Source organism: Chrysemys picta, chromosome 3, assembly GCF_011386835.1.
Source record: "Chrysemys picta bellii isolate R12L10 chromosome 3, ASM1138683v2, whole genome shotgun sequence".
NCBI lineage: Eukaryota > Metazoa > Chordata > Testudines > Emydidae > Chrysemys > Chrysemys picta.
The window spans coordinates 102,468,159-102,492,978 of record NC_088793.1 but is presented as its reverse complement, the minus strand read 5'-3'; the positions used below and the strand labels follow the sequence as shown (position 1 = coordinate 102,492,978).

At 44.0% G+C, this 24,820-nt stretch overlaps 1 protein-coding gene across 32 annotated transcripts in view; it reads right to left on the bottom strand.

The window, feature by feature from the left end:
- EYA4 (EYA transcriptional coactivator and phosphatase 4) overlaps window positions 1-24,820 on the bottom strand; it is a 228,788-nt gene that overhangs the window by 78,718 nt on the left and 125,250 nt on the right. For 28 of the 32 annotated variants that reach the window (XR_010599667.1, XR_010599666.1, XR_010599668.1 and 25 more), the window contains one exon: window positions 534-658. Coding sequence is in view for 29 of the 32 variants with exons in the window: in XM_024113356.3 (XP_023969124.1) it covers window positions 534-658 (125 nt within the window). In the remaining 3 variants the exon portion in view is untranslated. Of the gene's footprint in view, window positions 1-533; window positions 659-5,399; window positions 5,480-24,820 lie in introns of those variants that run through there. The other 4 variants (XM_042848177.2, XM_024113398.3, XM_065588680.1 and 1 more) reach the window with 1 other exon arrangement.

Here is a 24,820-nt window from a genome sequence, read left to right as displayed (position 1 = left end):
AGAAAACAGAACTGTGATTGACCTAAATTTCAGCAATGTCTTTATAGAGGTACATGGAGCACTAATCATTTAAGTAATAACTTAAGTAATAGTAGCAATCATTAAAGAACAGGTTAGACAAATAGCTGTCAGAGATGGTCTTCGTATACTTGGTCCTGCTTCAGTGCACGGGGCTGGACTAGATGACCTGACAAGGTTCCTTTCTAGGATTTCTATGGTTTGAGCAATATACAATGAAGATTTGAAAAAGACTGGTATGTTACAACCATTATTTATGTTATACTTTCAATACTTGCCGACAACTGAGTCTCCGGACCTAATGTCTTTCCTCATTCAGTTTCAAGTTGTTGAACAGAGTTAAATGGAAACAACTGTACAAATTTGAAATGTTCTATTGTTCATCTGATATCTGTCTGCCTATCAATCAGCCTTATGCTCATCATTAAATTAAAATGCTAAACTTAAAAAGTTTATTAAAAATAGAAAAATGACATATAGCAACTTTCTGTGCATTGATGATGTCTTACACTTACCTCCTGTTCCATTTGTTGTGATGGACGTGCTGCTGAGATTAGATTTATCCAGTTTGGAACTACTCGGATTATCACTGCTTCCAACAAGATTATGAGGACTTGTTAGATCCTGCATTTCCATAGACCTGTTAGAAAAGGAAGCAACACAGGAACATAATAAAATAAAATAAAACAACAACATTTAATATTTGTATTGCAATAATACCTAGAAGTGCCAATCAAGGTTTGAGCTCTCACTGTGTAAAGCACTGTGCCCCCCCAACCAAATATGATTCCATCCCTAAAGAGTTTACAATCTAAATATCGGCATTTGCACCTTAAAAAGGACAAAAATATTATTTTATTGGAAAACAAACCTGTAGCTATTCTTTATTAGCAAAAATACTGTTACCAAAGTTTGAAGTTTCCATGATGACATCAGAAATGATGTTTAACTTTATTCATTTATTATTTTTGTGAGCCACAACAATTACTTATTCAATGTTAAATATCCATAAAAAACATATTTTTTACTTTTAAATTATTACTTTTATGAAACATCAGCCACTCTTACTTGAAAGCTATACTCAAAAAAATCAAACACATGTTGACAGCGAGCAGCAAATGTATTGCAGCACACAAAGTTCAGGAATTTTTAAAAACAATATGATAACATAACTATAACTCCATTTTAGAAGTCAATTAGATATACTTAGATTAATAACCTAGGTATGTTTCTTTGAAATCTTTGGCAACATTTTTACACCACACTTAAGAATAAGTTATTTATAATTAGATGTAAACAATAATATATTCTCTACTTTTTAAACAAGTATCACAATATAATTAACACACACTTATTAAGACTCATAATACACCTATAAGTTAGGTACATATATTGTCATCCTTCTTTTGAAAAGGGGGAACTGAAACATGGAGAAGTTAAAGGAATAGGCCATAGTCACACAACACGTCACAGCAGAGCTAAAAAAAATAATCTCCAAAGCCCCCCAACTCCTCATTCTGTATTCTAACCACTAGTCATAACTGTGTGCCTAATAAATGAGAACAGAAAGATGACAGAACAAATGAATTTGTTATGTACTATAGGAAGCTTATTTAATCCAATTATTTTATGCATTTTTGTTTGGTTAAGTTTTATGTATTTTTTTCATTCCGTGTTATTTCCATATAGCCTAGAAAGTCATGATTTCCAAAACATGATATCACTGATTTAGATTTTTCATTCAAATTTAGAGCCTCATCACGACTTTTAATATCACAGCCATGTCAAGGGGATGTACACAGTTCTCCACCAGTGATAGGTCTAAGAGACATGCTGCCTCACTCACAACACAAACAGTATGCCTCCAGGTGTGCAGGGAGAGAGTCCATACTAGATTGGCAACTGCAATCCACTTTGCAATATGTGCGCAGCTTTTCCTTGCTCGATTTGCAAATTAATTACATGGATCTTCCCCACTACCCCTAAAACATCTTTACTGTCCGCAAAGTTGCAAGGCCAGCTACAAGAGAAAAATAAATTTACCATGTGTATTCTACCAAGGCCAATAGAGAGATTATTTTGCATCTTATTGGGATTCCAATTTTCCTGTTTTGAAAGGAGTGAGGATGGCTGTGAGGGAGATGGAGTATAAGGGGCAATTTAATAGGAACTCCTGTTCCTATTTAAATGGTTATTTAGGGCAGGAGGAGCAGGGGACAGGTGTGTCAATACTGTGGGCACTTTTTGTCTAGTCCCTAATGTAATCATTGAAAATTTCCCTTTGTAGCTTTCTGTCCTCCATGCTAATCTCCTGCATGCTCTGGGGAAAAATACCTGCATAATTTCTACCTCCAGCTGTTTGTACCTGTCTTGTCTCTCAAAGGGAAACCTCATTTTCTGCTCCTAATAGTATAAATAACTTGATGAACACTCTAATTACTTCAGATACATTTGTACCAAGGTATACGGTTATATACAAGACCTGAACGCCCTTCATTTTCCCATGTTGGGAAACATCACATCACAACTGGAACAATGTATTAAGGTCCTTCTCCAAAGCCCCTTAAAGCCAATACAAAGAATCTCATTGACTTCAATGAGTATTTGAGATGGGCCCTTTATGCACCAGAGTTCTTTCGGCAGGATGCTCTCCCCAGCAATGGTCTGGGTGAGTAGTGGGAATCTTATAAGTGTAGGGAGGAGGTCACGCACCAGAATGTACAAATTTTATAACTAATATTCAATAATGCAAAGGCATAAACTGAGATTTAAATGGTCTTGACCCAGATTTCATCATCCAACCGCATATCTATTTCCATACATCTGTCAACAGAGCATTACATTTATTGTCTACGGGAAATGTGATCAGTGATGAAATAAAATGAACACAAATGATTTACTGTCCTGTCAGGTTTTGTTTAGCAGTTTTCTGTACAGTGAAGCTATGCAGCTAAAGGTTAAAGAAAGTCTGTGTTTCCATCTTGTATGTGTTTAAGAAAGCAAGAGGGTACCCAAGATAAACAACTGGTATTTCATTGCCTATACAGTTTAATTCTCCCCATGTGTTCACTAAAGCAATGTCATGATTTCCTGCTCAAAAATGACCAGCTTGGAGATACTTGATGGATACTTCCAGATTAGAAACAAATAGAAGTTGTTCCCCCTTTTTCTAGTCAGGGTAAAAACTCTACTCTGTTCTCTTCCACATTCACACACAATGTCTACACAAGGATACACTTCAGTAATATTCCAGAATGCAAAATAATAAACTTCCCCAAATATCATAGTTTAAAGGCTTCAAACACCTTTTACTTCTGATATGAATCAGGGTTATTTAAACAGAAAACAATTATCCTATCAGCTTTTTTGTTTACCAGACAATATAAATGGATCATCCCTCTTTTATACAAGGGACAGTTGTAATTCCACATATTTATGTCATCTATTGTATAGAAGAGTATGTTGTTCCATATTTTACTAATATGCTTTAAAAGTAGTGTGTTAAAAAGATCAATGCATGAATAGGAATTATGTTTGGATGAAAAAAAGAAGTACTTTAATTTGGAGCCACTGTGCTTGTGGAGTCCCAATAAGATTTAAAATTATTTCATAAAACCATTTACATATATTTGTATTTATCCACAATGGCTTTGCCCCCAAGCAAGCAAGCATCTTTAAATACTTCCAAGGTACGGTACCTTAAATTTAGATTTTACTTCTTGTGTGATGGATTTTAATTCACCTTTCTCAAGATATCCTGCTCACTGTTAACCGAAATAAACCTCAGCTAAGGTATAAGAAACCTACTGAATATTAGGTAATTAAAACTAGTAAGCGGGTCTAAACAAATTTTCTAAAAAAAGATGAAATTATTCCAACATCTTGATTAATTTTTTTTTCAAATTAAATGCTTTGTAGATTTCTGCATTGACTTCAGCAGAAGCAGGGTTGGGCTCAGTATGTTTTTCTTGCACTAACAGAAAAAGATGAGTGAAGTCTGAAGTACAAATTAGTGCTTCTAAACATACATGGTTTAGCCTGCTTTCTAGTGGATAAAGTGTTCATTATAGGCAGAGTGATGTCTATTGTTAAAGTTGCCTAACATTTTTCATTATAAACACTTATTTTCAATTGCTTATAACTTTGCCACACTTTTAACCATTTGAGCTGACATTTTCCATGCTTGGACTCTGCTTGAATTTTTTTTGTATCAGCCCAGCAAAAATGGATTAGCTGTTTTTAGAGAATAAGTGTGAGGAATGAATAGATAGTTTTACTATTATAACTTTTCTGCCTGACACCCCCGCCCCGCCACACACACTTTTTTTTTTTTTTTTTTTTTTAAAAACAGAGTATTAGCATCTCCATAGTTTGGACCAGAAACTTGAAATATAGGAAGGTGTTAGAGGCATCTTTTGCTGCCCCATAAAAACCCCAGGTTTGGCTAGCTCTAAGCCTATGAAAATTGGCATTTGCATATGCTCAGCAGAGGTTTTTAGAGGCTTGTTGCTAAAATCTCTAAACATTGCATCTGCACTGAGCATGCTCCCAGTCCACAGTGAGCTTGAGCTCTAGATGGAATCCAGCAGCAGCAGCCTTTAGAAAGGACTATGATTCCTAATCTTAGCTCTTCCACCATTCTGTGCACTTCACAACCCTTACAATGAGCAAGGACTCATGCTCCTAACTTAAGATGCAAGCAATTATCATTCCTCCCATTTTACAGTTAGGGTAACTGAGAGGTTGCACAAGGTCACTTCAGGCAGAGCTGGGAATAGAACTCTGTCACTAGTATGGCAGACCCAAGATTCATCCAGAGATGGCAGCCTTTGCAGAACAAATGAATGTGACAAAACTATGTCTGTGACTATGTTGCCTGTACCCACTAGACCACACTCCCTTCTGAAGCCAGCATTAGAAATTTCTGTTACTAAAGTTTGCTTTTTTAAGAACCAAGGCAATTAAATTTAAAGGACGAGAATGTTGCAAAATTGAACACCCAAAAGTTAGGAAATGCCAACATTAAGGATGACCATGAAATTTTAATTTGGTCCTCTTGTGCACGTACAATATGGCACAGGTTTAGTTATGTGACCAAACACTATTCTATAGGACCCATGCCTCATTCAGTGCACAGGCTATTCTCTTACGGTTTTAAAGCAGTGGCACAGGGTTGTATTCCTGACTCTGCCACAGACCTTCTATATGATTTTAAGCAAAACTATCACAATATATATCCACAAAGAGGCCAAAATAATACTGTATGGGAACCCTTACCTGTAGCATTTCTTAACTTCTGAATGCTTCACTTTGCAATGGTAGAATTTATTTAAATACAGGGGTTTTCTGCATTTAATATATTATAAATAGTAAGTTCAAACCTTCTTTGGCAAATCCTTTTGTTAAAATTCCCATTTTTTCTCTCTCAGTACAACTATAAGTTCATTCTTGCCACTTTTTTCTACAACAAAAACAAACATCCATTTGCAAATTTTTAAATGAGCTAAAAATAAAATAATTCAGACAGAAGGAATACATATAATAGCCATTTTAGAAAAAAGTGTTACCTATGTAAATTGACAAGTTAAATAGGGTAGAACTAGAGCAAGCTTTGGGCCCTTCTCCAACTCAGGACACTCAAGTGGTGTTCATGACTTCCAGAGAACACCACATTAACCCTAATTGTGTCTTCTTTAACTTGATCATTTAAATGGCTAAAACGTTTTTAAACATACCTGTTTTGAAACAGAATACATTTTTACTGTACATAAACCTACTTTTTATCAGCAAGTTCTGAAGCACACACAGATCAACCATGAAACTATACAGGAAAACAGAAAACAAACCACATTATTTCCTAAATATTTAGCTTTAATTTTAAAGTATTTTAAATAAAAACTTTATCCAAATAAAATGCTCTGCAAGCCCAAACTCTATACCAGGTAACATTGGTAGCAATTCCAAAGTTAAGTGAACTTAAAGAAGGACTCTGTTTCACACTTAAATAATGTACTTTATTCTCTAAATTTGTCACAATAACTCCTTAGAAGACAACTGAATTCTCTACATATTTTTTAATAAACATCTTTACTAACTTTTGCTAAAGAAACATTTTAAAATGCTCAATTTTTAAAGATTTTTTTATGTTTCTTATATTCCTCTAGCTACAACCAGAGTTCCCTCAAATTCCAAACTTCTCTCCCACAAAAACACAATCTTATAACATTTCAGACATAGTCTGCTTTTGAACTTCTAAAATTAAACAAAGAGTTTCCCTTTATTTAAAATTATAATTTAGAGCTACACGAAGGCTAGCTGATAGAATTGCTCAGATCTGTCAACTACTTCCGTTTCCTAATGCTGCCAGCCCAGCTCTCTAACCAGAGGCTCAATTTAGATGAAAAACAGAAACAATTTTTTTTGTTTCTGTTTTTCATCTAAAACTTTCATTTTTTTGTCAAAATTTTCCAGCTGTTTTCTGAGTATGCTCCTGGTGAGCAAAGACAACAATTATATCTCTTAATCTTTATTCTGAACAACCAACACGCAGCCTTCACTCTGAAAAAAAATACAACATATCAATATGCACACACACACACGCAGATTTCAGTTCTGTAACTTCTACCTAAACGTCTAACGATCATTAACGATACAGACGACCCATTCATATAACTTTATCTAAACATTATGGAAAAACTTCTCACACCAAACCTCACTTACATATTTGCATACAACCCACGTACAATGTAATTTATGAAAGACACACCAGCCCTTTATGAATCAAAGCACATGAACATTCCAGGCAATAAACATGGTCTAAGTGAGGGAGGGTGGATATATGTGGACTCTGGGGGGTGGAAGGGAGAAAGTTGAAGCTGATAAAGGAAAACTGACCCACTGAGTGAAGATGGGGTATTGTGGGACTTAACATTTATTTCCTTGTTTTTATTGTTTATGTTGGTAGGATGTGCTATTTAGCAGCCTTTACTCAAAAATAAAGATTTTTGTGTGGGAATAAATAATAATATATATTTATTATATCATAGGTTGCCAAAAGTAGAGTAAGTTATGACGATGCGGCCTAAAAATGATACTTTAATGTATTACATTCCCAGTCATTATATTATTGCTAGAATAACAAGAACATTTGCTTTTGCAGGTGCTTTGCTTTCCTGGGTGGCTGTCTCTGATTTTTTACAAGGGTGACTTGGTACAGAATATATCAGTTAGAACAATCTATGAATAACAGGAAATGGATTTCTCTTTTGTTTTAGTACACTATTATGAGCAGCAAGTCCTAAAGATACTGATACAACTCTAGTTTAAGTCTTTAACCAATCAAGCCTCAAGCTACTGCAAAATCCAGTGAAGGAACAGTAAAACTGAGAACACTGTTTTCTCCATTGAAATGACTTGGGCTTTTCTCTTCCAGGCTCAGCGCAGTTTCTTCTTCATCATCATTTCTCAAATCAAAACAGAAGGGCATAATACCAACTCAACTGCTGTTCTGTTTACTGTCACCCGGGCAATATACACCAAAAGCACACCCACTGACAGCAGAGTGTCAGTTCTGGCTGTCGGCCTGAGAGGAAAAAACAAGCAATACTGAACGCTTACAAGGGCCCAACTATTCATTCTCCTTCAGATATTATCTCTTAAACTGTGTCAGGACTAGCACCTGGTTTGCCGTAAGAAGCACTCAAGAATTTATAGTCATGCTATGGTAATACAAATTAATAATAAATAATAATAATAATAATTATACATGGGAACACCGAGCACTACAATGTCAAAATTATCTAACGCTGTCAAAGCGTATACCAGTAGAGCTGGGAGAATTTTTTCTGTCGAACAGTTTATTCGCCCAAAAATGCAGTTTCAGGGAGACTGCAGCTATCCATGGATGTGTCTAATAGTTTCAGACGAATATAAAATGTTAAAAAAAAAAGTCAAAATAGTTGCTGAGATATTTTCTAAACAAAATATTTTGACTTTTCATTTCAAAATATTTTGTTTAGAAATTTAGCTAGATTTGTTTTAAAGGGTAAAACGCACCCAAAATGCAACAACAACAAAACAAAGAAAAATATTTTGGATAAAAAAAAAAAAAGTTTCATTCAACCTGAAACAATTTTTTCCCCCTCAGATTTCTTTTTTCATTTCGGCCACCAAATGCACCTCTGTTGGGAAGAATAGAGAATCTTGGAGGAACCGAGGCAGAAAAAGAGTAAAAGATATTAAAGATGCTGTCCCAGTCTTCGAGGGTGGGCTTTTGAAGGGTAACATCACTCACTCCAAGCAGTAATTGCTGTTGTGAGGTCACCATCAGTCTAGCAAATTGTTTATATCAATCCAGAAAATAACCCCTGAGCCATTTGCAGGAACTGCTACATAAATGTCAAAGGATACTGGTGGGATGTTTTTTGGCATTTTATTTCCATCTATTTGAATTTTTTTTTACTGGATTGTGAGCCCAGGTAGCAAAGATAATGAGAACAGTCATGATAAGGTGACAGACACAGACACAACTAATGCCACTTTGAACCCTGGAGGAAGTCATGACTTGCAACAACTTTGCTACTCTAGTCCAGGACTCTGCTAAGCAGCAGACAAGGATCCCCTAAGGGGTAGGTTGAGCCCACCATACTCATTTTCACTTATAACCAAATCCAGATTTGAACATAGGCTTTCAAAGGGGGAAGGCTAATGGAAGGCAAGTATATTTCATGCTTCAAGGGGAGGTAAAGTTACTCTGCTCTAAAAGTGATAGTGTAGGGTCATTCCCAAAGAAATCTGACAATAATAAAGACTCAGATCATGCTGAATTATATCACTTGGCAATGAGACTGGAGAAGTTAATCCAGAATCGCAAACACAACTCAAGGTGCACATTTAGATGTATGGAAAGCTTTGGGATTTCTTACATAAAGAATCAAGCACGGGGATCTTACGAGACTCAAAGAATCTTATCAATTGGAAAAAAGAGTGTGTAAATATCTAAGAATGGGATGGAAGTATTTTTTAAAAATGCATTCAAAAGGACAAAGCTGTGCAGACAGCCCATCTGCAGTGTAACCACATAAAAGACCCCTGGGCAAATCCAAAACCATTAGTAGAAGTGCTTGAGGAATCTGCCAAGGAGCCAGATGCTGCCTCTGGAAGAATATCTTCCAAAGATTGTCATCTGGATCCCCTGACTGCCATCCGAAGTGGAGGACAAAGAGGAATGGTGATCTGATTAAGTAGTGTGTAAAAAAAGCCCAAGTATACAATACATTACCTTGACTTAATGCAACCGTTCACTGCCTACTTTCTAAGAAAAATAAAAAAACAAAGAAAATTGAACCCAGAAATTTAAAAAATCTATTTAAAATATATATTCATGAAACGAGCTAGGAGACAAAGATGTTAAAATAATAAAAAGAAAACGCTGTTACATCTGATTTCTATATTCCTGAATGGTTTCTTTTTAAGATCAAAGACATTTTGGGATCACTCTACTCTTTTCTTTTATTATCTGTTGCCCAATGACTCCATTTTATGATGTCTGATCAGGATATAGCAAGGTGGTAAACAGGAGATTTGAAAAAATGTTGGGATATTAAATGTTAGTTTAGTACCTAGAGTAGATTGGCAAATATAGTAGCTGAAATGTGTCTGAGTATAATGTGAAATATCATCCAGAAACCTGCACACAGAAAAATTGGGAATCAGCAGAGAATGTTTTTCTTAACTGGAAATCCAAACCAAACTTTGAAGAAAAATCCAAATCCAAATATGTACTTTCGTGTAAATATACATAAAAGGGCTAACCCCTGTTTCATATACAAATTCCACTAAGAATCCACTTATTGGACTTGGAGTAGAAAGTAATTGAAACTGAACACATTTATTATTTAAAGTTGTCTATGGCACAAGTATATTTGGATTATCCAAGAAGGTCAGAGAAGCTGGCATGGAGTCTGAATTACTTCTCCTATGCTTTGCTGTAATGTGATGCCACAAGGGCAAAAAATAGACTGTGAGGGAAGGGAGAAAAGCGCGAGAGAGAACTCCTTGTCACTGTGATTACATTTGCTGGGCTTCATGAACCAACATCGCCATTTCTTGGCTCAAAATCCGTTCAACTTTATGATAAAAATTGTTGACTCTCTTACTGCCCTAGGAATAAATATGATTACTTAAAATATAATTTTAGGATTTATTCCTCTGCTCAAAAGATAGTACCTACTCTCGTCCTAACAAATTTTCAAAAGCTTCACAACACTAAACTATTAATTAAAAGTATGGTACTTTACTAAACACTAAATAAGGTGTATTTTGAAATTCAAACAGGCCAAGTGAAATGAAAAGAGTTATGAATAATCAAATCAACAGCTTTGGTACAATTTGATTTTTTTAAAAGTACGGAAGAGGGCAGACATAAAGAATGATCAATCAGAAAGTAAATCCTCATCCTTTAATGGTCAGTAAACAGCTCTCCAGAGTGGCACCATCACCACAGAGCCATTTTCTTTCTTTAAGCAGAAGTCAATTTCAGCAAAGTTTACTGGTTCACAAACTGTTGCTATAATTGTTCAAGTTATGTTATGCCATTGTGCACAGGAGGCGTCGACAAGGCAATCTCTCTATTAAGATTTAACCCACATTATAAGAATCTCTGAACTACGCTGTTCTGTTTCTGTTCCTAAATTGTTCTTCACGGAAAACTTAAAAAGCAAAACCAGAAAACCAAAAAGGGCCATCTGTTGCAGACTGTATTTTCCAACAGAACAGTTCACTAAGTAAAAGAAAAGTTGTAATTATAAACGTGGCAGTGGTGTTGCCCAGCACAACAGAGAAGATTTTCTTGCTCCCTCTGTAGGAGAGCCAAGCAGACCAACCAACAAGAGAGTATAGTTTATAAAATGCGCAACTCCAAGAGTGAAGGGTTGAAAGGAAATAAGATAAAGCTGTGGCTGCAAGAGGCTGAAGCACCTGAGCCCTTTATAAGATACTTTATATTTTAATTGAATGAAGGGGATTTTACATTTTATTTAGTAAAACGTTTTACCCACAGATCTTCCTCCTAAAGAGGAGTATGTGAATATAGTGCATGACTCAAGAACTGTAATGGATTAATATGCCTTTCACCTCTGTGTCACGACTAAGGATATACTTGTAGCTGGGGGCGCGGTTCTCAGTTTGAGGAGACATACTTGCAGCTTGCTCTGATCAGGCTCGCATACTAAAAATAAAGCGTAGGCACAGCAGTGCAAGTGAAGGGAGGGGGTTAGCCACCCTTAGTACACACCTGTGGTCTCAGATGGATACATACTTGGGGCTACTAGACCAGGGGTTCTCAAACTGGGGGTCGGGACCCTCATGGGGTTGCGAGGTTATTACATGGGGGTGGGAGGCATGAGTTGTCAGCCTCCACCCCAAACTCCACTTTGCATCCAGCCTTTATAATGGTGTTAAATATATAAAAAAGAGTTTTTAATTTATAAGGGGGGTCGCACTCAGAGGCTTGCTGTGTGAAAGGGGTCACCAACACAAAAGTTTGAGAACTACTGTACTAAAATAACACTACATAATCACAGGTTATTTTGGCAATTTATTTAAAAAAAAAAAAAACTGTCAACAGGTATGTCTGTAACAATAAAGACACACAAAAATTCCCCCAGGAGTAACTTTAACTAAAGAAACCCCTATGACAATCCAGTTCCTGTTTGTCTGTCCCCCTCCCCCTCCCCCCAGAGCCCAGCTGGAGGACCTGACACCCACAACCCCCCCCCCCCCCCCCGGCCAATACACCCAAACCCCCTCCCCCCAAGAGCCCAGCTGCAGGGCCCCCCAGACCAAACAACTGCCCCCTCCCCCAAGAATAAAAATGTTTTTTTGCACATAAAAGGCAGGGCTGGCTTTTGGGGGCGCGAGGCCCCGAGCTTCAGCCCCATGCGGTGGGGTTTCGGCTTTCTGCCCTGGGCCCCAGCGAGTCTAATGTTGGCCCTGCTTGGCAGCCCCCCTAAAAGCTGGTCACGGCCGCCAGAGGGCCCCGGACAGCTGGTTGAGAACTACTGCGGTAAGGGTATGTTTACAGTGCAATTAAAAATCCACAGTTGGCCCGTGCCAGCTTTCTTGGGCTTGGGCTAAGAGGCTGTTTAATTGTGGCTTTTATAAAATTGATAGGGGATGCCTTCTCCTGTCAAGCTAAAGAATGGCCTATTTATAAGCCATTAAATAGCTTTTCAATTTCATTGTTTTTAAGGAGAGATGCTTACTTGTGTGTGAATAAGTAAGAAATGGCAAATCATAGGCACCGGCTTTGTCAGGGCCCTGGCAGTGCTCAAACCTCCGCTCCGCCCCTGGCCCCACCCCCTTTCCCCAAGCCCCCACCCTGCCCCGCCTCTTCTTGCCCCCGCTCCGCCCCAGGGCCCACCCCCACCCGTTCTCCCAATACAGTACTCCACCCTGCCTCTTCCCACCCCTGCTCCTCCTGGTAATCCCTCTTCCCACCCAGTTACACCCCTTCCCTGATCATGCCCCATCCCTGTTCCTCCCTCTCCCCCCCAGTGCTTCCTGCACGCTGCGGAACAGCTGATTGCGGTGGGCGCTGAGGCCGGGAGCTGGATGCTGGTGAGTGCTAAGCACCCACTAATTTTTTTCCGTGGGTGCTCACTCATGGAGTAAGCGTCTATGTGGCAAATTATAACTATGTTTGCTTTTCGTGCTTTCATTTGGAAAAGTACAGTATAAAAAAATCAGAGCAATCATTCAAACCAATATTCCATGGATTCAAACAGATTTCACATACACGGGTGAGAGGAAGGCTGACTGCATATTGTAAGGGGAAAATATTTTGTGCAGCATAATAAACACTTCATATTTAAAAACTGCAGCATGCACTGTGTGCATTAGATTATGATACCTACCACAGTTCACAAATAGAATGGTAAAATCTCACCAATAGTTAAAGAAAAACTAAGAACTTGTATAACTTGTCCTTTTGTCAGAGGACTCTACCATCTCCAAATATAATTTTAGTTATTGTTGGTGGTGATTGGTTTGGTTTTGTATTATAGTAATTAGTTTAATACAATTTCGGTGTAAAACCCGCACAGCTTTTACATCATATGTTATTATCCAGTATTTATGCACTTGAACTTCAGGCAAGTGTTTGAGAAATGGCTCATTTATTTTTGATATGATACGTTTTTTACCATCTCATTGTACATAAATATCTAAATAAATTGTTTGAAAGAGAACTTTCTATGTTTAAAAAGCATCTTTTCAAACTTTGTCTTGTTTCTTACAAACTTTTACCAGGCTGACTTTAATGGCCTTGGAACCATGCCCACAAATTATTAACAAAGGTACAGAGACAGAGATTTTGTGCATGATTTAAAAAAAAATATGTTTAACTTTTGTTACGAACCTCAAATGTATATGGCTGCATAAAAAAATTGTGAATAAGGACACACATATTTCAAGAATCTGTGAACACAAGCCATTCAAACTTCTCTCCATGATTCATCCATATCCGTTTGTTTGTATTCTAAATAGATTATAGTAATTTATGTAATTATCCCATATATATTTATAGAGCTCTTTTGGGTCCTGATCCAAAGACAATTTAAATCAGTGGAAAGACACGAACTGACTGCAGTGGCCTTTGGATCAGGTCTCTTCTATAATAATAGTAAGACTAAAATTCTAAAGTTAACTTCTTAGTATGTCAGAGGATAGCCAACAGGTAAGATAGGTAGCACACAAATTGGTTCTCTATACATTTCTTAGATACAATCGGATATTGACATTTTCATGTTAGTAACAAAAATTTTAGAGTTTTTTTTGTAATACAGTTGTCACAAATGTTATGCTTTGCTGCACTACATACATGTGCATAGCCATCTCACAAATTAAATTATTCTGATGGACTCTCACTTTATAAATATGATGGACTAAATACTTACACAGACTTGTCTGTAAATAATAAATAGAAATGAACTACAATTAAAATGAACAAATTCCACAATGTAAGGTTTAATAGAAACCTTATTCTATAACATAGTAATTTAAAATTGGAAAATTGTGATACTTTTGTGTGAGCCATTATCTTGACTGAGAAATCTGGGCTCAGTTCTACCAATATTTACTGCTGGGAGTAGTGTTTTCAACTGTGTGTATTCCCATTGAAGTAAACACTACGTTGTGAAGTATTTGCAGAATCAGGCCCTATTGCTGACTGAAAACATTAGTTCATACTTTTCACAACCACTTATATCAACCTTTCAGTTTCAACTTACTTAGTTCTATTACCAACTTTTCATACAAAACATCTGTGCTGGTGTATCTGTTGCTTATACATTTCTTTAAAAAAACATTATGTACCAACTGACTGTTGCTAAACTATTTTCCTGGCAACTAAATATTTTTACGGTGCATTTATTCCCTCCTGGAATTAAATAGCTTTGGAGAAAAAAGGAGACACTAACCTAAAAATAAAACCAACCCTTTCACTGCCATTGCTTATGCTGGTATATATATTCATTCTCCTGGCAGTGAATCTGCTCCACAACAGTTATACTGTCACAGGCTTTTTCATGGATACCTAGAAGAATGGAGGTGAGGTGAGGCAGAGGTAGGGCTGGGTCCCAGGCAGCAGCAGGGCTTAAATAAGGCAAGAGCGGGACTAGAGCAAGGCTGAGAACAAGCAGACAAAGGAGTTTTCACAGCTGTGGGCAAACGCTTTAAGCAGCCAGGGGAACTGCTACTGCTGCTGGGCTCAAGAACAAGCCTGCTAGCTTCCTCAGCCAATCACAGGCAGGCATTCCGTCAGGCGACCTAGCTGATGCAGCCCAGCTGTGCTCAATAGGTTGTCAGGAGATTGGGCAGGCACAACTGCAGTGCCTTATTCCTGACAGGAAGTGGGGCCATGAGTAGTGCATTGGGAAACAAAGGGAGGGACTATGCCTCAATGAGCCTCCCTAAGTTCTCCGTGGACGGTGCAGCTCCGCACCATCCCCAACCCAGGACAGTGTCTGAGGCCAGGTCTACACTACAAAACTGTGCCAGGGTAGAGGTGTGAAAACCCCCCACACTCCTTATATTAGCAAAGGACTCCTTTTGCTGGTATAGCATATGTTGTTCAGGGAGGTGGGTTAAGTACACCAGTCAAACTCCTTTTCCTGGTATATGCAGAGTATCCAGTAGAGAGCTTTGAGTCTCCACGGCCTTTGTCATGTGGACTAGCCTTAGATGAGCCAATCTAGCCTCAATAAGACTAAACATAGCACACAGAAAAATACGTTCTAACTAGTGCTAGCTTTTCAAATAGGAAAGAGAGAAAGTGAACTAACCTGTTTATATATGGTATCACACCTGGAATTTAAAGTATGAGTATGCACATACTAACTACAAACCAATATTGTTTATGTAGGGTTACCATACGTCCAGTTTTTCCCGGACATGTCCGGCTTTTCGGCACTCAAACCCCCATCCGGGGGGAATTGCCAAAAAGCCGAACATGTCCGGGAAAATGCCGGCCAGGCACTTCCCCTCCCGCGGTGGCTCTGCTCCTCCCCTGACTCTTCGGCTCTGTTTAAGAGCCGAGCTGCCCGAGCGCTATGGGCTTCAGGCAGCCCGCTTGCCTCCGGACCCCAGCCGCCGGCTGGGCACTTCCCCTCCCGGGCTCCGGCGGCGCAGGGTCCGGAGGCACGGGGGCTGCCCGAAGCCGATAGCGCTCGGGCAGCTCGGCTCTTAAACAGAGCCGAAGAGTCAGGGGAGGAGCAGAGCCTCCGGCCGCGGCGGCTCTGCTCTTCCCCTGACTTTTTGGCTCTGTTTAAGAGCTGGGCTGCCCCAGCGCTACCAGCTTCGGGCAGGCCCCATGCCTCCGGACCCTGCGCCGCCGGAGCCCGGGAGGGGAAGTGCCCGGCTGGGGGCGCAGGGTCCGGAGGCAAGGGGACTGCCCGAAGCCCAAGCGCTACCGGCTTCACGGTTTGCCGGGCAGCCTCCAGACCATGCGCCCACGGCTGGGCGCTTTGCCTCCTGGGCTCCAGCTGCACTGGGGAAGCGCCGGCCGGGGGCACAGGGTCTGGGGGCTGCCCGGCAAACTGTGAAGCCGGTAGTGCTCGGGCAGCCCTTTCCGAGTGGCTGGGAGTGGGAGGGAGGAAGGGGCGGAGTTAGGGCGGGGTTGGGGTGGGGAAGGGGTGGAGTTGGGGCGGGGCTGGGTGGGGCCAGGACCCCCTGGAGGGTCCTCTTTTTTTATTTGTTAAGTATGGTAACCCTAGTTTATGTAATCTGTTACAGCTGTTATGTCCAACGGCTGGGATCACCACCAATATCTGTATTTCTGGAGACAACCATTGGCACTCAAATAACTCCTCACCCCTTTCTTGGTGGTTAATCTCAGAACCCTCTTCTTCATCTTGTAAATACAGACTCATGAGCTACCTGCTTTGTGTTCAATTGCAAGAGAGAGTGGGCTGCTCCAAGCCCCAAGGTCATGCAAACTGGCATGCTCAGAGTTTTGGTGTGCCCCATAATGCAATGCAGATTAGATCACAATAGAAAATTTGGAGGTAGCAACTGGATCCCAGCACTCTGATATTTAGTGGTGGAAGTCAATAGCTGCAGGGAAAGGGATTGGAGAGGAGATCTGCTAGGACGGACACTAAGAAATTGCAAGGTGAGGTCTCAGTCTGGTAAATAGGTGCAGTATACTACACTACAGAATATTACAATAAGATAAAGACTCTCATGACAGAAGCCTAAAGATCATTGCAATTCTTGGTTAAGGCTGTTTCAGGAAACTTAAGTCAGATCTGTTGTGCCTATCTGTCAGAGTAAATCCTCCATTTGAAGGTGATATCGAATATATAATAATTATATCAAATGATAATTCTATGGTTAGTCACAGTACTTTCCCCTATAATAACTCTATGCTTTTTTGCTTTGGACATTTAGGGCCAGATTTCCCAAAGATCTTGGTGTCTTAAAGCTCCCATTTAGTGACCAGATTTTCAAAAGTGCTCAGGACCAAAAAGCATCCATTGTTCTCTTTCACTCGTCTCAAAAGGAGCTGCTGCTGTTTTTATGCAGATACAAACACTGATAGGTAATAGGCTCATACTGTATCAATACATCTCATAAAATCATAAATATAGGTTAACTTATATTGATAACACTGGCTCCAAGGTATAGATGCAATGTGCTTAGGTCTAAAGGAAGGATCCTAAAAGGTGCAGCTACTATTCAACACCACAACCAAACCAATTAACTAATTAACAAAGCAGTGTTAATACGGGCTTTGGAGAAAACTATGCATACCACACCCAGAGAGTAACAACAGCTGGCAGGAAATTGAGACAAATAACAAAATAAACAGATGTATATTTCTCTCATGGCAGATACTCAGAAAACTTTATGGGCAAAGAATTAGAAGTAATTTAGATTTTCAAACAAACCTTTTGTAATAAAGGGTGTGTGTGTGTGTGTGTGTGTGTCTGACACACACACACATCCCATGTAATGGATGGTGCAAGCCTACACACAAACTACTGCTGTGATAGCTAATGAGCCTCTCATTTTGGTGATATATTGGAGACCAATGTTTGTGATATAAAAAATCCTCAATTCTATTCAGAACATCACAAGTGGTTTAGCTGGCAAATGTGTTTCTTCATCATATTGTTTCCCTGGAGATTGGCAGCTGTTTTTGTTGGACATGTATTCTTGAAGTAACCACTTGCTCAGGGATGAGCTTTGTCTAACTGTAAGAGTATGTAATGCAATTGCTAGTGTGCCTGTGATCGTGTTGCACTACAAGTGTCTGGTAGAAGTTTTCACTGGAAATTTCTTATGAGCAATTTCTCTTTCCTGTTCTTTTACTTTTTGAATTAAAAAAAAATAGGAAAAAGGATAAATGGGGAGAAAGTGTATATCATTAGACAACTGATCTGTCAGATTGATATTAAAGATATGCATAAAATATTTATTTTATTTTGTGAAGTAAAGTGCCTCCTTGCACGTTGCCAACAAAAAGATGCATGCTTCTGTGAATAATAGAAGCCAGTTTATTTATTTATTTATTTTTTACCACCTCTATGTATTTTTAGAAGTAATTTAAGGTCAGCTAACCTCCATCCACAGCCCACAAAATGATTTCCCAAGATCTTCAAGTGTTCTTTTTATTCATAGATACCATCCTGACACACTACATATTTTCTCTCTGCCTTCATTCTTACCTGGAGTGATATTTTTGGCCCAAGGGTCACATCTGGGAATAGAAATTGTATGGCGGGCCATGAATACTCACAAAATTGAGGTTGGGTGCAGGAGGGCTCTGGTTGGAGGTGCAAGCTCCAGAGTGGGGCCAGAAATGAGGAGTTCAGGGTGCAGGAGGGGACTCCAGGCTCAGGAGTTGGGTGTAGGTGGTGAGGGCTCCGGGTGGGGGTGCGGGCTCTGGGATGGGGCTAGGGATGAGGCGTTTGGAGTGTAGGAGGGTGCTTCAGGCTGGGATCAAGGGGTTTGGAGGGGGATCAGGGCAGGGGGTTGGGGCACAGGGGGAGGCTCAGGAGTGCAGGCTCCGGGCAGCACTTACTTCAAGTGGCTCCTGGAAGCAGTGGCATGTCCCTTCTCCGGCTCCTACGCGGAGGCACGGCCAGGCAGCTCTGCACACTGCCCCACCCGCAGGCACCGCCCCTGCGGTTCCCGGCCAATGGGAGCTGCGGGGGCGGCACTTGGGGTGGGGGCAGTGTGCAGAGCAGAGCCCCCTGGCTGCCGCTACACATAGGAGCTGGAGGGGTCTGTGTGGAGCGGCCCCCAACCCTGCTTCCCGGCTGGAGCACCGGAGCGGGGTAAGCCCAGACCCCGCTCCCCAGTGGGAGTTCGAGGGCCGGATTAAAACAGCTGGCGGGACGGATCCTGCCCACAGGCCATAGTTAGCCCACCCCTGTTCTAGGGCCTCCACCACTACAGTTCTCTCTAGAACCCCATTAAACTGAGCAGAGCAGATGGGGAGGAAAGGCTTCTGCAGAGTGGGGGAGGAGAATTCAGAGAAGCCCACGCTGACTGGGGCTAGAACACTAAAAAGCCTTTGCTGAGGAGCTTCCCTGGGCTAGGCAGAAGGAATGAAAAGGATAGTTACCTGTTCTATAACTGGCGTTCTTCGAGATGTGTTGCTCAGGTGTATTCCACAGTAGGTGTGCATGCTTGCCACGTACACCGGTGCCGGAAGTTTTTCCCTTAGCAGTACCCGTAGTGGGGGAACCCTGCTGCGACCCCTGGAGTGGCGCCTCTATATCGCGCTATAAGGGGTGCTGCGCGCTCCCCCCACCCTCAGTTCCTTTTTGCCAGACAACTCCGACAGAGGGGAAGGAGGGCGGGATGTAGAATACACCCGAGCAACACATTTCGAAGAACGCCAGTTACGGAACAGGTAACTGTCCTTTCTTCTTTGAGTGATTGCTCATGTGTATTCATGTGACTAAAAGCTATACCTGATGGAGGTGGGTGGGAGTTTAAGGGTTATCAGAGCAGAGTACCGCCCTACCACACCCGGCATCATCCTGTGTTTGGGAGACGATTGCATAGTGCGATGAAAAGGTGTGGACACAGGACCACATAGCAGCCCTACAGATGTCTTGGATAGGTACGTGAGCCACATAGGCAGCTGATGAGGCCTGAGCTCTCGTCAAATGAGCCTTCACTAGAAGAGGCGGGGGACCCCTGCCAGGTTGTAACACGTGCGTATGCATGAGGTGATCCAGCAGGAGAGCTGCTGGGTGGAAACCTGTTGCCCCCTCATGCGCTCGGCCGATGCAATGAAAAGCTGAGGGGATTTCCGAAATGGCCTGGTCCGGTCTAGGTAAAAATCCAGTGCTCTACACACATCTAGGATGTGTAGGCGTCATTCCTCATTGGAGAATGGGGCTTAGGACAGAGAACTGGTAGGAAGATGCCCTGATCCATGTGAAAAGCTGAGACTACCTTCGGCAGAAAGGCCCGGTGTGGGCGGAGCTGTACCTTGTCCCTATGGAAGACCGTATACGGGGGGGGGGGGTCAGAGGTCAGGGCCCTAAGCTCCGAGACCCGGCAGGCTGAGATGATAGCCACCAGGAACACGTGGCCAAGGGTTCAAAGCAGGGGGCCGTGAGGTGGGAGAGCACGGGGGTCTGGCGTAAGGGAATGCCCGATCCAGACCTTTCAAAAACCGGGAAGTCATGTGGTGGGAAAATACCGACTGACCAGACACCAGAGGGTGGAAAGCCGAAATTGCTGCTAAGTGTACCCTGACCAAGGCAGGCGCCAGCCCTTGGGTCCTAAGGAACAGTAGATAATCGAGGATGAGCTGGAGCAACGCGGATGAGGGGGAGGAGCCCCTTTCCCTCGTCTATGTGGAGAACCAATACCATTTGGCCAGGTAGGTTTGCCGTGTGGAGGGCTTCCTGCTCTCCAGCAGAACTTGCCTAACATCCTCAGAGCACCTCCCCTCTTCCTTGTCTAACCATGGAGCAGCCACGCAATCAAGTGAAGTGCAGCCAGGTCAGGGAGGAGGAGGGATCCTCCTTCCTGGGAGAGGCGATCCGGTCGGAGCGGCAGTCTGTGCGGAGGGGCCACTAGAAGTTGTAGGAGGGTTCAATACCAATGTTGACAGGCCCAATCCGGCACTATCAGGATAACCCTGGACCCGTCTGTCTTTACTTTCTGTAGGACCTTGCCTATCTGGGGGAAGGGCGGGAAGGCGTAGAACAGGCAGCCCGACCATGGAATCAGGAACGCGTCCGTTATCACTCCTTCGACCCCTCCTGCTCTGGAACAGAACTGAGGGCAGAGGCGATTCTGGTTGGTGGCGAAAAGATCCACCTGGGGAGTACCCCACTCTAGGAAGAGTTGCCTGGCAATCTCCCTGTGGAGTGACCACTCGTGCTGTTGAGAGAAAACCCTGCTCAGACGATTGGCTCGTGTATTGCGCATGCCGGGTAGGTGAAAGGCCCTCAAGGAGATGTTGTACGCTATACAGAACTTCCACAGGTCTAGGGTTTCCTGGCACAAGGCCGAGGACCTCGTGGCCCCTTGCCTGTTGATGTAATACATTGCGGTCGTATTGTCCATGAAGACTCTGACCATCTTCCCCTACAGATACCGGTGGAAGGCTGTACAGGCTAGGCGCACCGCCCAGAGTTCCCTGACATTTATACATAGGGGCAAGTCTGAGGCTGACCATCTGCCCTGGTTCTGGAAGCTCCCCACGTGGGCTCCCCACCCCAGGTCCGAGGCATCCGACACCAGATGTATCGAGGGAGGGGCCTCTCGGAAGGGAATCCCTTGCAACATGTTGCTTGGGAGGGACCACAACTGCAGGTCTGCCACCACCGCGGGTGGAAGCGTGACAACCTTGTCCAGGCCGTACTTGGGTTGGGAGTATTGGGAGGCCAACCAAAGTTGAAGGGGCCTCATCCTGAGTTTGGCATGCCGCACCACCGAGGTGCATGCTGCCATATGGCCTAAGAGTTGGAGGCACACTCTTGCCGTCCTCACGGGGAAGGCCATGACTGAAGCTATGAGACCTTTGAGCATCTCGAACCTGTCTCGGGGGAGAGAGGCCATGACCACTACAGAGTCTAACAGCGCTTCTATGAAGTGTATGCGCTGAGCTGGGACTAACGTGGACTTGTCCTTGTTTACCACTAGGCCTAGATGTTGCAAGTGGCCAGGAGGAATTCCACCTGGGCCTGAACCTGGGATCGAGACTTGCCCTTGAGCAACCAGTCGTCCAGGTAGGGAAAGATTTGCAGCCCGTTCCGCCTGAGGCGGGCGGCCACCACCACTATGCATTTGGTAAAAACCATGGGGGCCGTAGAGAGGCCAAAGGGAAGGACCGTAAACTGGTAGTGGTCCTGCCCCACCAGGAAACGGAGGAAGCGCCTGTGACCCTCGAAAATATGGATATGAAAATACGCATCCTGGAGGTCCAGGGCTGCGAACCAATCCCCTGGGTCTAGGGACAGAATAATAGAGGACAGGGACACCATACGGAACTTGCAACAGACCAGAAACTGGTTGAGATACCGCAGGTCGAGGATGGGCCTGAGCCCGCCTTTTGCCTTCGGGATCAGGAAATACCGGGAGTAAAACTCCTTGCCCTGGAATTCCCAAGATACCCTCTCCATCATGCCCAGGGTGAGGAGGCGCGCCACCTCCTGGTTTAGAAGGAGGGCGTGCTCCGGGTCTCCAGAGACCTCCCTGGATGGAGGATGGTGGGGAGGGGGCGAGGCGAATTGCAACATGTACCCCTTGGTGATGGTACTGAGGACCCACCAGTCTGACGTTATATGGGACCATTGCACTCTGAAGGCAGATAAACGGTTGCCAAACACCAACTTTATTAACTGGGGGGCTTCCCAGGCAACAGGCCCGGTGGTCCCCTGCAAAGAATCAAAAACGCCTCTTCCCCTGCCTCTTGCCCTTCAAGGGGCCCGGTTGTGGGGCCAAACTGGACTGGTGCTGGGATCGACGCCTCTGCTACCTCGGCCTCTTAGGTGGGGGCTCATATCTGCCCCTAACTGGGGGAGCCGAGGTCTGAGGCCTGGATTTATCCTTGGGTGTCGGGACATAGAGGCCTAGTGTCTGCAGGGTGGTGCGGGAGTCTTTCATCCCACGCAGACGAGTGTCTGTTTGGTCCGCAAACAGGACTTTCCCATCGAAGGGCAGGTCCTGCATGAGGGACTGGGATTCTGCAGACAGCCCGGACAGCGAGAGCCACGACGCCCTTCGCATGGAAATAGCCAAGGCCATTGAACGGGCCGCTGTGTCCGCCGCATCTGAAGCCGCTTGAAGAGCTGCTTTCGCCGCCGCCGCTCCCTTGTCGACCAAGACTTTAAATTCCGTCTTGTCCTGGTCTTGGAGAAGAGGTTTGAATTTTGGCAGAGACCCCCACAAGTTAAAATCATACCGGCTCAGCAGCGCTTGGTGGTTCGCCACCCTGAGCTGGAAGCTCGCCGACAAATAAACCTTTTTCCCAAAAGTGTCTAGTCTTTCCCAAAAGGTTTCTTTATCCTTGTGGGTGGGTGCGGGCTGGCCATGTCTCTCATGGTGGTTAACGGATTCCACCACCAGCGAGTTTGGGGTTGGGTGAGTGTACAAGTACTCATGCCCTTTTGCTGGCACGAAGTACTTCTGCTCCGCCTTCTTAGAAATGGGCGCCAGGGAAGCCGGGGTCTGCCAAAGTCCGGTAGAAATATTGGCTACCCCCTGGTGAAGAGGCAAGGCCACACGGACCGGTGTCGAGGAGAACAAGACATTAAACAAAGTGTCCGATGGCTCCTCCATCTCCTCAGCCTGGAACTGGAGATTCAAGGCCACCCGTCTAAGAAGCTCTTGATGAGCCTTAAAGTCCTCCTGAGAGACAGAGGGCGGCGCTGCTACAGACTCATCCAGTGCCGACGAGGCAACTGGTACTGCCTCCAGGGCATCGGGCGGTACCGTCGGCTCAAACCCCGTGTCCGGGCCCTGGTGGCTCAGTGCCCGAGGACTGATCTTGGTGCCGAGGCGGGGACACCGAGTGGACTTGGGATGCCCCTGCTACAGAACGGGGTCTCGCAGGTACGGGCGCTTGGGGCCACAGTGCCCATTGGCACCACTGTCCTTGCAATGGCGCTCCTTGCCACTGACCTGTAGGGGGTCCTAGCAGATCTACTGGCTCTTGAGGGGCAATGCGGCCCGGGGAGGGACAGCTGGGATCCGAGGCCGAGGTCATCGATGAATGCATGGTGTCGTACGAGTGGCTGGACCGGTCCCGGCCATGTCGGCGCCGACCTCGGGATTTGGACCTTGACGACGACGACGACACGTATATGTCGGAGGTACTGTCTCTGGAATCCCTCCGGCGATCGTGGCTACGACGCCTCGGTGCCGGTGCCATTCGGGATGCGCTCCGAGTATGGCGTCTGTCTCGGTGAACACTCGAATATGAGTGGCAGTGCTGACGGCGTCGAGAGATACTCCCATCACTCCGACTGGAAGAGGAGCGTCGATGCCTTCTATCACGGTGCCTGTGGCCCCTCCGGGCAGTGGAAGCCTCCAGAGAGTCACTCCCAGGTGACCCAGCCAACAGAGTAGAGGTCTGTCGCGGGCTACGGGAAGGCCCCTCGGAACGGGCAGGCATCTCCGCCTCGGTTTCCCTCGGGACCGGAGGCCTGACTTGGGCAGCGCGCCCGGCACCGGAAGGACGAGGATGTCACATGCTGCCTGTGCTGCCTCTGGCGTCGAGGGTATCCTTACCAGAGGAGAGGCACGCGCGGACGGGACCGGACTACTCTGCTCCGCACGAGTCAGAGGTCTAGGTCCCTCACCCCTATCCTTGTCTTGGCGCCGCTGGGTCTTCCCTTGCTTCTTAGTGGGGGAGCAGTGCCGACTGGTCGATGGGCCCTCGCTCCGCACCAAGGACGCGATGCCCGGCGCCGGGTCAGGTCGGCGTGCCGGTGCCGGGGCCAATGCCGACTCCATGAGTAGAGCCCGGAGACGGATATCTCGTTCACACTTCGTCCAAGGCCTGAACGATTTGCAGATTTTGCAACGCTCACTTACGTGAGTCTCGCCCAGACAGTGAAGACACAGAGTGTGGCTTGCTTCTGGGCATGGAATTGCAACAGGAGTCGCGCGACTTGAAGCCTGGGGCACAGGGCATGCCCCGAGCCAGGCCGCTAACTAGAGAAACTAACTACGGTCGAAGAATCGTACCACTAAGGCTAGAGGGCTACAGCTAGGCTGGAGCACAAAGTTCCGACTACCTTCACTGGCGGCAAGAAGGAACTGAGGG